Below are 13,220 nucleotides of genomic sequence, written 5' to 3'. Positions count from 1 at the left end.
GTTCTACCTGAGTGATTGGATTGCCATCAGGAGGTTGCCCCAAGGCACACATTTCCTGGTCCCCATTCACGGCTCCAAAACTTCCATCAGCATAGTGCTGGTGGGCTCCCTCTACCCTTTTGAATCAGGTTATAAACCAGGCTCATCTCTGGGGCTTTAGATGGTCCAATCCATCAAGCTACCTTTGCAGCTTCATCTTTGATAGATTTCCTATCCAAGATGGAGACAGCAACGCCATCTTCAGAAGGTATTTATGCTTCTTTAGGCTTGCAACAGCACCCTACTCCAAACCATTCTGAACTCCCTTCTTCTCAGCCTGTCACTGGTCAAGGTCTGGGGCTTACACCTCTCCCCGGGTCACAGCTGCAGCAGGATCGAAATCACAATCAGAACCAGGACCTTGATCTTCAAGGTCTTGGTGCGGGTGATGACCTGTTTGACCTGCCGGCCGAGTATGATTTAGATCCGAACGAGCTCGATCGGTTTCTCCGCGATGTAGACCTTTCTGGTTTGTTGTCAACTCAGGGTCAGCCTGGCCAGACGCCCACCAATGATGTCCCGGTGGCTGGACCTTACCAAGCCCAGAACCTGATCACTGGAACGCAAGAACTCCATCGTCCTGTCCCGACCGTCCTTCCTGGTCCTACTTTCGCGAGTGATTCGAGGTACCGACGACTTGCCCCGACACCAGGTCGTGGACCCGAGCATAAAAGATCTGTCGATGATATCAGTGTTGATGAGGATCATGTACTATCCTCTGTCAAAGGTAATGAACCTGTTGCAAAGAGACAGTGTATGGGCCACTCCATTCAGTCCACCTTTATCGGCGATAGTCATCCCGTCTCCAATGTGTTCCGTCACGACCATCGACGCCGTCCACCCCGGATGGATGCAGCCATAGGGTCAATCGAAAAGCCTCAACCCTATGCTAGATCCGGCGTTCCTGTGATCGCAACGCCTATCCTTAGTGAAGCACACCAGGGTTCAAACAACCAATCACGTTCATCTTTGGGCATTCCCTCGATCGGCCTGTTTAACGCATCTAGCAACTCGAGCAGTGCGTCAACGAACAGCGTAGGCTCCGTATCGACATCTCTTGCATTGGAGAAGCGAGGAGATCTCGCAATCCACCAATCCACGAACTCCCAAGCAGCATTATCGTTACCCCCGTTTCGCCCCCATGGCGTAGCACCCGCTACTCCATGTCACTCAGTAGATATAGATGCTGCTAGTTTTGAGCGTGAATCGTCTATTGATTCTCTGTTTGATGATCGGGCCAACAGCCCGTTGTTGGACGCCGCATCCACAAGCCAGAACGCCGGAAAACCTCAATTTATGATGCCTTTGATAGCAAATACCACTGGACCCCGGATATCCGAGCATCTCAAGAAAGTCTGTCAGTTAAAAGATGAGGATATCCTTCTAACTCAATCTCGAGAAAGTGGGTGGTTTTGCCGCCAAAGACCCAAATATATCTCCCCATACCCCCGACCGGGGGGAGATCTAGGCTATCTTCCATCTAGCCCATCTCTTCACGTCAGATCGATCAAAGCCGCGGATGACGAGGTTGCATCTCTCCTCAACGACTATCGAAAACGACTCGAGACGTGCATTTCTGATCGGGATAAACTCATGGCGGAACTCCAGATGTATAGCAACGTTGATCCGGTGACTCAAAAAAGTCAATATCAGAGGTTTAAAGACGACATTAAATATCTGAAGCGGGCGGTAACTGTGAACGCGAAAAAGGAGGAAGAGGCCTCAAAGGAGGCGCGTTATTGGCAAAACCGGTATTTCGGTCTTGTCAACATATACAATAACCTTTGCGCACAGTTCCATCAACTGCGACAGCTAGTGCAGCCAATGCAATTTCAGGTTCACCAGACTAGGCTAACCCAACAATGCTCCGCACCGGCTCCAATTCAGCAAAATACCCAGGTACCCAGACTACCAAGCAATCGCCCTGCACCAACTAGCGTGACGTCGACCCCTGCTACTGGTAGCGCCGTACCATCTGCTGCAACTTCTGCGCCTATGACTCCTAGCGCTTCATCTGCACCAACCCCAGTCATGGTTGATTTAACTGGCGACGCGGACGGCGATATGTCAAGTCAACCAAAGAAAGCTCAAAACGTCAATTCCACTCCTGCAACAGACATCCCAGTTTCGCAGAAAGAACTTTTCAAGTCCATGCGCAAGAAAGAATATCGGTGGCTGGGTAACAAAAATCACATGCAACAACGTTTCACGAATGCTTTAACCAGTCAGCCCCAACCGCATACTAATGTTCCATCAAATACGGCTAATACTTCCTCTACCCCTACGACACCTAACAACTGTCGACATGACAGAGTAAAGGACAACAGTGTATCTGGTCGCCCTCGTCAAACCGCGTCAAGTCGTCAGATTGAAACGGGTGTGCACCAGACAGCAACCATGCCCGATGCGTGTGATCCCGGAGATAATGAATTTGCAAGGATGATGGAGGGAAATTTGCAGGGTTCGAGTGATATAGACACAACAGGCTCAGGGACGATTTCTGACCCAGCCACGGTTGCGGCCGACACCTCAGAAGTGACGGAAGGAGATGATGATGAATTTGCGAGGATGCTGGAAAAGGATCTTGAAGCTTCAAGTTGAGCAAGAGGCATGATTGTGTCTGAAGGATGTTGAGGTCGTCTGAAGCATTCGACAGCATTGTAAGGTGTTCGAGGACGACTATTGTGTGGGCTTTGTGGATTTTTGTTTTTCTTTTTAAAATCAAGGCTGGTATTGACCTCTGCGAGTGTGTTGATACTTTGTCTCCCTTCAATGTGTGTTTGTTTTCCAAGGATTTTTACAAGAAATTGTGGATGAATTGAAGGATACGGCGTGATTTCAATGATGCTGTATGTGTATGATACCCTTCACGCTTATGGTATGTGTTGAAATGAGAACAGCTCCAATATTATCCATTCCGGTTCTGGGGTATTTCTTGATCTACGGCACACTTAACAGAGCCCTGTTCGGGAGTCACAGATCAAAGCTTTCCTAATATTTCTAAAGTTTTGAATTTTTCGAAGATACAGATATCAAGTAGGGATAGGATAGTAAAAAGGTGAATTCTGCTGTACGGAGTACTTTCCGGCGGTCTTATTCACACTTCTCATCTATCGCAAGGGGACGAAGGGGGGGGGGGAAAATGCAACAGGGTATATAATCTAAACGTCCACCCTCATCCTGTTCCAGCCATGGGTCCTCCGCCTGGTATCGCTGCTTTTTTCCTCTCCGCCACTTGCACAATGCCTAGACGAGGAGGAATTTTCCCTCCGCACGAACGGCCCCTTTTTCCCGCCGCCAACACCATTTTTTTCTTCCCGTGCTTTCTTCCTGGGGCCACAGCAGCAGCAACAACAGCACGCGCACAGGCTGGCGGCATGGAAAATGAACCCGATAGCTGTCAGGCCCACAGCAGTCCACATAAACGCTAGCATCCGGGTGCCCAACTGAGCGTGGATATTCAAATCTGCCTCGTTTCTCACGAAGACCATTTTGAAAATTGTGAACATTGCCGTGGCTATCACGGAGGCGGCAGCGGTGAGGAAAAATGTAGCGAAGGTGAGAAGGGTGAGTGGGAAGAGGTATCGCTTCTTTGCGAAATGGGTTCGTCTTTTCGACGGGGAGGGAGAAGGAGTGGTGGGGTTCGTGGTGGAGACAGAGAATGGGGTGAGAAGTATACAGATGAATGCTAGGACGGCGGCGGTAAGGAAGAGGCCAAACATCCAGTGGGATGCTATACGTGCGATGTCGAGAGCTTGGGTGACGTCGCCCGGGAGCGCAACTAGTCGAGAGCACTTTAGTGCCTAGCCTTTGGGTGAAAGCGGGATTTTTGAAATGGCAATGGACTTACTTGTAGCCCCAGCAAGCAGCTCATTCAGTAAAATCTCAACGGGGTTGAAGAAGTACATCTTTCTCGGGGCTGAGCAATATGTGATTCCTGAACCGTCATCGTATCCTTCGCAGAAATTCCACAAACCGACCTGGTAGAAATCATGCAGCCCGATCGTCCGGGCAATACTGTTGATGAGGACGGCGTCCGGAACGGAACGGGGTATTATCTCTGATAGATCGATTTTAAGGAAGTATGTGTCTCGGAGTACGGGTCTGTCGCTGACATTTCCGATCTCGACGAGAATGAGAAAGATGAGGGCAGCAAGGTAAAGAAGGGCGTAAAAGAGACGCCATCCGGAAAATGAGCCTCGTTGTAGGTCTCTGGATGTTGGAGGAGAAGCCTGATTCCTATTCTCTTTACGACGGAAGCTCAAGGGTAGAAAGGCCATTGTTCATCCAATCGATTACCGTGGAGGAAGGGCAACCACCGGTAGCGGGTATGGACTCCCGGCTACACTTCGACTAGAAACGAACGTCACCCGAACGGAGGAAGAAATTCAAACGTTCGAAGCCAAAAATCGGCAACGATGTGTTCCAGCATGACACAGAACGAGAGACAGGTGCGGAGGGATGTGTTTGATATTTTCAGAAACGGGTGAATATACCAAAGGGCCATGAAGCAGGAGTAATTCGCCACCGCCTTTGAAGGAGACGCGTCCGCAAAGAAACGACAAGCTTTTTCAGCCAGTAATCGTGCGATTGATTTGGGGACAAAATCAGGGAATCAAGGTGGAGCTCCCCGTACGGTGCGGATGGGGCGTTGGGCGTTTGGTTCCGCAGCATGGTCTTTGTCTCCGCCAGCGGGCGCTCTCTGACATCTGCGCAAGCTCTGGTCGATGTCGTGGACACTTTGCGGCTCCACACTCCCGTCAACCAGCCATGTTCAAACAGCGGCAGTCCGGAGTACAGTATCCAGCACGGTGATCCGGATCTCAGGCCGGCCCCCACTGCCCGGGATCTCTCCTGTCAATGGCAACGGCCGTGTTGGTTGCCGAAGAGAATTCCAAACGCGCGGCGCAGGGGCTTACGTAACCGCGGCTGAGGGAAAGTGGGGCTTGGACCCACTACGTCATTGCCAAGAACCGTCAAGCATAACCTTGTTATGTCAGCAGGACATGGATCAGATAAGATAGGGTTCGGTCCCTGATCCGACGGAAGTTCCCTGTACCGTACCGACGGCGAGAAAACCGAGATATGTTCAATCGGCAATTAAAATTAAACGTCGAACTGTTTACTACGACAGACGGGTATGGTGCGGTGCGGTGCGTTTGCCCGTTAAAACACTACGCTGACTGGAGTACAACTCGCACCGTTGGCCCAGAGCACATCAGCCCTTGATTTTTACCCCGCTCCAGAGATGTTCGAAAAACGGCTACATATGTAACCGTGAGCAATTCTGCTGCCTACAATGCGGAATGAACAGAAACTCAATTAATGGCGGAAAGGTTTAACCTGGCCAACTTGTGCAGATAGCCGCTTGAACACCCTGAAGGGCGAGGCAGGACCATTGGCTGAACGGAAAAGCCCGGAACTACATCTCGTATGTTGTACATGCCTGGGCCAAATTCCCCCTGCCAGGAGGGATGTCCGTGTGGGGGTTGGCCATGTTGAAGATATAATCTCAAGTCTTCCGATCCGGACAGGACCGAATGTCTTCCTCATCTTGTCTGTCGCGCCTTTCTCTAAGCTGTGGCCATTCCCTTTCCAAAAAAGCGCTCACACCTATCAGTACCGTACCAGAATGGCTACCTCCAAGAGCAACCCACTCCGAATCGGAGTTCTGATCAGCGGCTGGGTGCAACTCCTAGACCTCGCCGTAATTGACCTCTTCGCCATAATGTCCCCCGGATATATCAAAACCTGCCATCTCCCACAGTCTATCGTCGACCTAGCCGTACCTTTAAAAATCCACTACATCGGCGCGTCATCGGCGCCTGCAAACCTATCTGCGAATGTGTCCATCAATCTCACTGACACCGTCTCTTCTCCCTCCGTATCCCCGGGAAATCTTGACATTCTCATGATTCCAGGCCCGGATCCGAACCAGGTCCCCTCTGACGACCTCAAGACGTTTGTCCGAGAGCATCACGATGTCGGAACCACGATCCTTAGCATATGCACTGGCTGTATAGTAGCGGCACATGCGGGTATTCTCAACGGCAAAAGGGCCACTGGGCCTAGGATTATGATTCCAGGACTGCGCGAACAATTTCCAAAGGTGAAAGAGTGGGATGGTTCGTGCAGGTTTGTCAAGGATGGGAATGTTTGGAGCAGTGGTACGACCTTTTCTCCTGGGACCGTTCTGCTTTTTCCTTTTCGTTTCTTCTTTTCTTTTAAAATGCGTGAATCTGACAGTGCTTGTCAAAAAGGGAGCATAGCCAATGGATTTGACCTTGCCATCGCATATTTGCGCGAAAATTATCCCGCACCCCTTGTGGACGTGGTATGTGACCTGTCTGAAGTCGCAGAGAGGCCATCTGAATATGTTTCGGGCCTGAGGTCAGAATTTTTTGGAAAGTTATGAACATTTTACCGTTGTTCTAACTTGATAAGAAAAGGTGAAATGCCTAAAGAAAATAATTGTTCTTAGGACTCAAGCAAAAAAAAGATGGTTCATGGATATAACTTCTGCGATGATTCTCAACACCTCTCTCCCCACCTTTTTTTTTTTTTTTTTTCTTTTCATACAACCCAACATTCTAGGGTATATAAGAATCTTTTGAAGTTCCCAGACCTATACCAGCCCATATATACCTTTTCCCAAAGCGCCATACGCAGATAATCGAAGCCGCAAACGCCCATCAGCAAAGAGTATAACCGCCATCACGGCAAAGTAAACAGAAAACTTGTTGTAATAGTGGCCAGAAGCCCAACAAAAAAGCTTTGCTTCGCACCGGAAGACAGGCCTTTGGACGCGGCGGAAGTTTGTCGGCCACAACACTTTCTGTTGTATGTGACGTTATTACAGTTCGCTGCAACCTCGAATACAGATCCATTGAAATTGCCGATGTTGTAATAATCGACCAAGATAAAATTTGGTGGCCGAGTCCATTGTTCTAAACGCAATTTGTGGTTAGACAGGTATTAAATGAGAGTCGAAAGGCGTAAAGGGGTCTGACCTGTGCAATTCCCAGCCATGGCGCCGGCACTTCCGTATCCAGAAACGGCATTTGTCTCATTCAGTAGAACTGTATTCGGGACGAGTAGGCTGGCACCTGCTAGAGAAACCTCGGTATTGAGGTTATGGTTGGCCATGTATAGGCGCTTCTTTGCATCTTCTGCACTTAGGCCTGGTGGTCTATGGACAACGCAAGGAAAGTCTCTATTTGTCGGGGAGAAAGGTGTCTCCCACATTTGTGAAAACTCATCCAGGAGGTATGGTACTTCGGTCTGGTTAGCTTTGTAGTCGAGATATACAATTGCTCTCTGGCCAGTCAAGATGAAGTGGGAGAGAAGTGGCCAGTCATCGAGGGCCATCGGTATCTTTGAAGGGGTGTAGACATAGTCGATTAGACCGGAATTCTCTATGGGTTTGGTGTAGTTGGTCGGAAGGATGAAGTTTGAGTTGCCCATCAAAATCGAGACAACGTCGTACGGATTGGCTCTGAGCCAGTCGGCTACTTTCCGCAAATAATCCTCCAACGGGCCGACATCGAGTAAATCACAAGAGGAATGACACAGGCGAATGGTACCGTTGATATAGTGAGTCTGGAATTGTACTTCAAAGGGAGCACGGAGCAGTTAGTGAAAATATGCGATAGGAGGGCGTCGAAGGTCCCGGATCGGATCACTTACGCATACGAATTCCATCATTGAGTTGGATGGTCACATCAAGTTCCTGGTTTCCGGCGATATTTCCCCGCCGTACGAAAGGGCTGTTGTGGGCCGCAATATGTGTGATGTTGGAATACTTCCTTTCACAGAACTCTGGATAACCGTTACACGGACGGGTGTTTGTGGGGACGGCAGCCGATTCGGTCGAAGTGGCTGTAGCATTCCCAGACAGTGTGGTTCCATTTGTGGTGCTCACTCGCTTGCTACCGATGAGGAGAGTCCCCCCGTCAGAAGTTGCAGTGCTCTCTGAGCCGGTAACTGTCTCAGTGCCGGTCCGGGCAGACTCTAGCTGTTTATCCGTCGCACTGACAGTAACCACCGATGAGTAGCTTTTGTAGAGACCTGAGGTGTCGGAAGGAATGGGATCACCAACGGATAGCGAAGAGGGTATGTTTGTCCCTGTGAGGGTGATGATATCGTCTGCATATATGGAACCCAGCAAAGAGGCTACGGCAAGAAGACGGAAGCTCAGCAGCATGGTCAGAAACACCGGCTGGTTCACACAACGCAGGATCTCGGAACCAAAGGATTGTTTGGGTTAAATCGAGAGAAAGTTATTCATTCAAGGACGCAAAAAAGCCAGATGAGATAATACAAACAAGGGGAAAGGCCGAGTTCATCACTCGTAAATCGAATGCAACGGCTGATGCTTCAGAGCTAGGCAGAAAGGGTTTCAACTTGCAGGCAAGGGACGATGGAAGCAGCCCACTCTCTGGAGGAGAAAAACGAAAAAAACTAAATTCAAATTCGAGATCAAGATCAAAACACCGCTTGCAGATCGAAACAAGAACAGGAATGACAATCGCAGCAGATCATCGTCGCGGAGCTGGTGCTATAAAAAGCTGTCAAGCAACTGGCTCGTTCGGTGACGATCCTGACAGCGCCCGCCGTCGTCATCGCGGGCCCTGCGGGTGGGTCGAAGGCGGCCGTGAGACAGTCGCTGAGCCAGCAACGTACATAGCGGGTGGGCGGCGGCGGTGAATGGTCTCTCTCGTGGGTTGAGAGCTTGTTAGCGGTGGAACCCGGCGCGCCGTATTGCATGTAAGTACATTTCCAGTTATCAGGGCTGTTCGACAGCCAACTAACTAACTACTGGCGTGAGCGACATCGAATCCCATTGTTTCCCCCCTGACGATGTCAAACTGTATTTCGAACAGTCCTCGTTGCGTGTCTGCTAGTGTCAGCCAGAGCATGTAAATTGTGGCACCCATTTTAAGTAGCCATCAAAAATAAACGAATCGTCGTCGTCGCGGGGGAAAATCGCTGCTGGTGAATCAATCGGTGACGGTGGGCGGGGATGCACATCCGGGCTCAACGCAAACGGACTTTCAAATTTGCTTCTCTGAGCTGCCTTCGCTCGCAAAGCAGCCCGTCCGCGATCCCCTCCACATTGTCTCTAGCCAAGGGAGCAGTGCTTTAAGCCTTGTACCTCCCCCTCCACAGGACCTAGAGAAGAATTTGATTCACCCTTCAAAAAAAAAAAAAAAAGGAAAAAAGAAAGGAAAAATGGTCGACATCGTCCCCCTCTGCTCCTATCCGTCCTACCTCTCCCTCCTCCCGTCCATCCAGACATGTAACATCACCAATCTCCCCGAAAACTACTTCCTCAAATACTACATGTACCATGCCCTCTCCTGGCCACAGCTCAGCTTCGTCGCCGTCGTCCGATCCCCGCCCAATGGCGGCAAAGCCAAGTACAGCGGAGATTATCCCAAGGTGGTCGGATACGTGCTCGCCAAGATGGAGGAGGAGCCACTCGACGGAGTTGCACACGGGCATATTACAAGCTTGAGCGTGATGAGGACGCATAGACGGTTGGGCATCGCCGAGAGGTTAATGAGAATGAGCCGTATGTTCCCAGATCCCGCACCTCCTTGAGGAGCCCATCCACTCTCACGCTGGTTTTCTCCTCCTCTTCCTCTTTTGTTGATTTCTATCACTTTTTGATGCTAATAATAGAAAACCTGATCCATAGAACGGGCGATGGCCGAATCTCACCGGGCCCACTACGTCTCGCTGCACGTTCGAGTCTCAAACACCGCTGCGCTGCACCTGTACCGTGACACACTCGGCTTCGAGGTCGAGAAGGTCGAATCGAAGTACTACGCCGACGGTGAGGATGCGTACGCCATGCGCATGGATCTTCGGGACCTCTGGGTCAAAGAGGACAAGGAGCCCAGAACCGCTGCGAGCGAAAGTGAATCCGCTGCCAAGACGAAGAAACAGGAAGACGAAGGCGACAACGATGTGCAGGATGAGGGCGATGAGGTGGGAAGCATGGGCAAAAAGGAGGACGGCAAGGAAGGGGAGAAGATGGTCAAAGTGAAAATTGGACGGGCTCTGGGAGTGGGAGACTTGGTGGAGAGAAACGAAGCGGTACGATGAATGTGGTTCTGATTAGGATCGTTCCATAGCCATTAAACTCCGCCGCGTTGTGCTGTTCCCCCCCCCTCACGGCATCATCTACGTATTCTTCCCAGCTTCACGGGTGCTTGTGAGGTATATTTTATATTCATAGAATCCTTCTGAAGCTAAACACTACTTTGGTGTGGGGGCATCTATAAAAAATATTAGCAGCATGCCGCTGCACCTTATTGCATGGAATCCTACCGAGTACAGTGGATTCGTACGAACTGACAACAGATGAAATAAGAGAATCATCAGTTCATTAATAGTACCTGCTAAATCATTATAGGCTAATACCATCAGACCTGCCTTACGCCATAACAACCAACCGGAGAGAGCCTTGCACGAAGGGGACATAGCAAAAACGGAATAAAGAGGGCTAGATATATGTATATACACATATATCCCACAGGGCAAAAGTTCTGGTTTCAATTATTTCGCCCCTGTGGAGGATTGTCTCGCTCACTGTCTTCTCGCTCTTCATCGTCAACAGGAAGCACTCCGGTCTCCTGCTTGCCATCACCAGACCATTGAACCGACGGCGCCTCGGCCTCGCGTGATTTCTTCCAGAATCCCGACGACTTTGGTACCGCATTGCTGCTGGTATATCCCCAGCTCATCGTCTGTTGTGTTTGCTCCTTGCTCCAGCTCTTTCCTTTCCCCTTGCTAGATTTTGTAGAGTTGTCTTCAGGTTTATCCTGCTGATTTTGCATTGGTGGGATGTCTGTCTCCTCGGTCTCAGTTCTCGTCTCCTGGGTTAAACCAGTGGGTATCACTGGGGGCTCAGAGACGAACGGAGAGGAGTACGCCGGAGGCGGTGACATTGGGGGACAGGGCGGCACGGGGACATGCGTCGGGAGAGAAGAGGTCGGCGGAGCGATGTTAGCGGGATTGTGAGTCGTGCCAACTTCCTGACCTTTGACGCCTAAAGCTCGAGATATTAGTAAAAGAATCTTTAACTTGATGCATTTCTCGCACAAAGCGGAAAACAAGCTCACCTTTTCCCCTTTGCTGCTTTCGCTCCGCCTTTCTAGCCTTTCTATGCTCTTTCCTCGAGCTTTTGATCATGCGTCGAAGCTGTTTTTTCTCCTGGCGGAACTCATTTCTCATAGCTTTATACTCTTGCTTTAAATTCCCCATTTCGGCTTTAATAGCTCGTGCTTCCGCAACCTTGTCGTTGAACATCTCACGCGAATTCGCCCCACGACCCGGCCCACATCGGCTCGAAGATCGTAGTTCTCTATGTGCTGCCCTCAGCGCGCCCATCTCATGGCGTAGCGCTGCAACTTTCGCGCGATGCTCCGTGTTCAGATTACGGGCCTGAGTGCGACTTTCGCGTAAGCTATTCATTTCGGACTTAATGCTAGTTTCATTGTCACTGTGTTCCGAATCTGAAGAAGACGAGGACGAGAGCGAATCCGAGAATGATGACGAAGAGGACGACAGAGAGGAAATAGAGCCGCTCCGTGGCCGAGAACTCATAGGACACCCGGAGTTAGACCAATAAGGTCCCATGCCACCGCGACGGCTGCATCCTCCCCTGCCAGCGCCTGCGCCCCATGGACCGGATGGATTCCAACGGTATGACCAGGGCGAGCGCCTGTTGCAAGCTTTTTCGAATTGTTCGGTGGCCCGCTCGAACCTGTTCCCTTGCTGCTCAAAGTAGTTTTCCCATGCCTGTCCCTTGGCTTCCATCATTCGGCCGAATGACTCGGCACTTTCTTCGAATCTCTTTCCATGCGCCTCGGCTTGTTGTTCGATGTGTTCGCCATATCGTTGTGCCTGCTCGGAAAAGTTGTTTGCCCAGTTAACGATCGCGGACGCCCAGGACCCAAAGGGCGACTGGTGTTGCGCGATCTGCGGTCGGTTTCCTTGGTTTGTATCGGCTTCGTTTTCCGTGTGAGGTTGATATGGCCGAACAGGTGTAGGATCAGCGGCATTTTCGCCAACTGGCTTGCGAGGAATGCTATGCTGCGATGCAGGTGGTGCCGTCTGCGATCTGGACAGAGTCGGGTGTGCGCCGCCAGTTCGCAGTGGCATTGATCTGACCGTCGATGGGTAGCAATTGGGGCAAAGCGGAGAGATGGTTGTGGTCCCAGATTCAGAGGGAAACACATATGCCACCCTCATTGCCCGGGGGCCAAAGAAGTGCTCATTCCATTCATCGACAACGGCCGAAATTCGAGCTTTCCGCTCCTCATTAGCTTCCTGGGGCCGATCTTTATGGTCTCTTGCAATCTCCCGACGAAGCTTTCGTGGAAGATCCGGATGATTGGACGCAGGGCCCAAATGTGAAGGGAGTAAGTAATTTAAAAAAGTAGCCCAATCGTGCTTAGAGGCTTCCGCAGCTCGAGATCGCCAGCATCGCGGGAAGCGGGAATAGTCCTTGGCCTGGCTTCGAGTGTAGATGGTTATGGTATGCTCCAGGATCTCCTCGTCTGGGCCATGAGGGACGACTGATGGACGCTCATTGAAATACGAAGCAGCAGAGATGAAATTATCCGCTGGCTGTATAGAATAATTGGGTGATTGTGCGAAAGGTTCACCTTGAACAGACAAATTGCCAGAGGTTGGCGTGAGGGGATCGGAGGGAGTATACGGAGGAGGGGCGTCGTCCGGACTTCCTTTCCGCAGTGTCATATCGCAGAAAATACTGTAGCTAATAGATAGAACTTGTTTAAGGAGAATTAAAAAAAAAAAAAAATGTTACAAAAATAAAAAGATGTTTTGGGTATCAAATGATCGAAAGGCGGATGTTCGAAGGAATATGTATCCAACGATTTTGTGCTGGAATTAACTACATAGCCTGCATCCTGATCAGCCATCCTCGTATCGCCCTGGCCCCAGGCAGCACAATAAGGACGAACGAGGTGCAGGGAGGGTTGCACCCCGGTCGCCCAATCCTCAACCTAATTCTGCTGCCTTGGCTCGCTCTTGTCCCGGGTTTCGAGCATCGGTTAACGGGGTGAAATTTGTACACGACTTTTGTCCTCTCAAACGATGCTTCACGATTTCGAAGAGTTTGAATTACGTAGCAACGGCCTATCGGC

At 50.5% G+C, this 13,220-nt stretch overlaps 6 protein-coding genes across 6 annotated transcripts; 3 read left to right on the top strand and 3 right to left on the bottom strand.

The window, feature by feature from the left end:
- Positions 1–219: 219 nt before the first annotated feature.
- On the top strand, positions 220–2,966 carry D8B26_006776 (uncharacterized protein; the record flags this gene model as incomplete). Its single annotated transcript, XM_066125289.1, has 1 exon — positions 220–2,966. One exon carries the CDS (start codon positions 220–222, stop codon positions 2,638–2,640), a length of 2,421 nt encoding a protein of 806 aa, XP_065981371.1. The 3' UTR covers positions 2,641–2,966.
- Positions 2,967–3,075: 109 nt separating this feature from the next.
- D8B26_006775 (uncharacterized protein) lies at positions 3,076–4,879 on the bottom strand. Its single transcript, XM_003070209.2, has 2 exons — positions 3,890–4,879; positions 3,076–3,820 (listed from the first exon to the last, which is right to left on the bottom strand). The coding sequence occupies exons 1-2, from the start codon at positions 4,317–4,319 to the stop codon at positions 3,201–3,203; spliced, it is 1,050 nt and encodes a 349-aa protein (XP_003070255.2). The 5' UTR covers positions 4,320–4,879; the 3' UTR covers positions 3,076–3,200.
- A 304-nt stretch (positions 4,880–5,183) lies between these two features.
- On the top strand, positions 5,184–6,454 carry D8B26_006774 (uncharacterized protein; the record flags this gene model as incomplete). Its single annotated transcript, XM_003070208.2, has 2 exons — positions 5,184–6,206; positions 6,300–6,454. Exons 1-2 carry the CDS (start codon positions 5,672–5,674, stop codon positions 6,452–6,454), a joined length of 690 nt encoding a protein of 229 aa, XP_003070254.2. The 5' UTR covers positions 5,184–5,671.
- A 28-nt stretch (positions 6,455–6,482) lies between these two features.
- Positions 6,483–8,573, bottom strand: D8B26_006773 (uncharacterized protein). The gene is made up of 3 exons (XM_003070207.2): positions 7,726–8,573; positions 7,050–7,649; positions 6,483–6,986 (listed from the first exon to the last, which is right to left on the bottom strand). The coding sequence occupies exons 1-3, from the start codon at positions 8,240–8,242 to the stop codon at positions 6,754–6,756; spliced, it is 1,350 nt and encodes a 449-aa protein (XP_003070253.2). The 5' UTR covers positions 8,243–8,573; the 3' UTR covers positions 6,483–6,753.
- Positions 8,574–8,707: 134 nt separating this feature from the next.
- On the top strand, positions 8,708–10,398 carry ARD1 (N-terminal acetyltransferase A complex catalytic subunit ard1). Its single transcript, XM_003070206.2, has 3 exons — positions 8,708–8,805; positions 8,867–9,613; positions 9,740–10,398. Exons 2-3 carry the CDS (start codon positions 9,271–9,273, stop codon positions 10,147–10,149), a joined length of 753 nt encoding a protein of 250 aa, XP_003070252.2. The 5' UTR covers positions 8,708–8,805; positions 8,867–9,270; the 3' UTR covers positions 10,150–10,398.
- A 38-nt stretch (positions 10,399–10,436) lies between these two features.
- D8B26_006771 (uncharacterized protein) lies at positions 10,437–12,852 on the bottom strand. The gene is made up of 2 exons (XM_003070205.2): positions 11,169–12,852; positions 10,437–11,095 (listed from the first exon to the last, which is right to left on the bottom strand). Exons 1-2 carry the CDS (start codon positions 12,808–12,810, stop codon positions 10,599–10,601), a joined length of 2,139 nt encoding a protein of 712 aa, XP_003070251.2. The 5' UTR covers positions 12,811–12,852; the 3' UTR covers positions 10,437–10,598.
- Positions 12,853–13,220: the final 368 nt, after the last annotated feature.

The sequence above is a fragment of the Coccidioides posadasii genome, chromosome 3 (genome assembly GCF_018416015.2).
Source record: "Coccidioides posadasii str. Silveira chromosome 3, complete sequence".
Classification (NCBI taxonomy): domain Eukaryota; kingdom Fungi; phylum Ascomycota; class Eurotiomycetes; order Onygenales; family Onygenaceae; genus Coccidioides; species Coccidioides posadasii.
The sequence above is the reverse complement of the archived record's forward strand: the minus strand, read 5'-3'. Positions and strand labels throughout refer to the sequence as shown.

Bases quoted from the DNA above. Each gene is read 5' to 3' on its own strand.
- ARD1 (XM_003070206.2), top strand. From the start codon at position 9,271: ATGGTCGACATCGTCCCCCTCTGCTCCTATCCGTCCTACCTCTCCCTC. The intron at 9,614-9,739 runs GTATGTTCCCAG...CCTGATCCATAG, and splicing joins GAGGTTAATGAGAATGAGCC to AACGGGCGATGGCCGAATCT.
- D8B26_006771 (XM_003070205.2), bottom strand. From the start codon at position 12,810: ATGACACTGCGGAAAGGAAGTCCGGACGACGCCCCTCCTCCGTATACT. The intron at 11,096-11,168 runs GTGAGCTTGTTT...CTCGAGCTTTAG, and splicing joins AAAGCAGCAAAGGGGAAAAG to GCGTCAAAGGTCAGGAAGTT.
- D8B26_006773 (XM_003070207.2), bottom strand. From the start codon at position 8,242: ATGCTGCTGAGCTTCCGTCTTCTTGCCGTAGCCTCTTTGCTGGGTTCC. The intron at 7,650-7,725 runs GTAAGTGATCCG...CTCCCTTTGAAG, and splicing joins CAATGATGGAATTCGTATGC to TACAATTCCAGACTCACTAT. The intron at 6,987-7,049 runs GTCAGACCCCTT...AATTGCGTTTAG, and splicing joins CATGGCTGGGAATTGCACAG to AACAATGGACTCGGCCACCA.
- D8B26_006775 (XM_003070209.2), bottom strand. From the start codon at position 4,319: ATGGCCTTTCTACCCTTGAGCTTCCGTCGTAAAGAGAATAGGAATCAG. The intron at 3,821-3,889 runs GTAAGTCCATTG...GCTCTCGACTAG, and splicing joins GCTGCTTGCTGGGGCTACAA to TTGCGCTCCCGGGCGACGTC.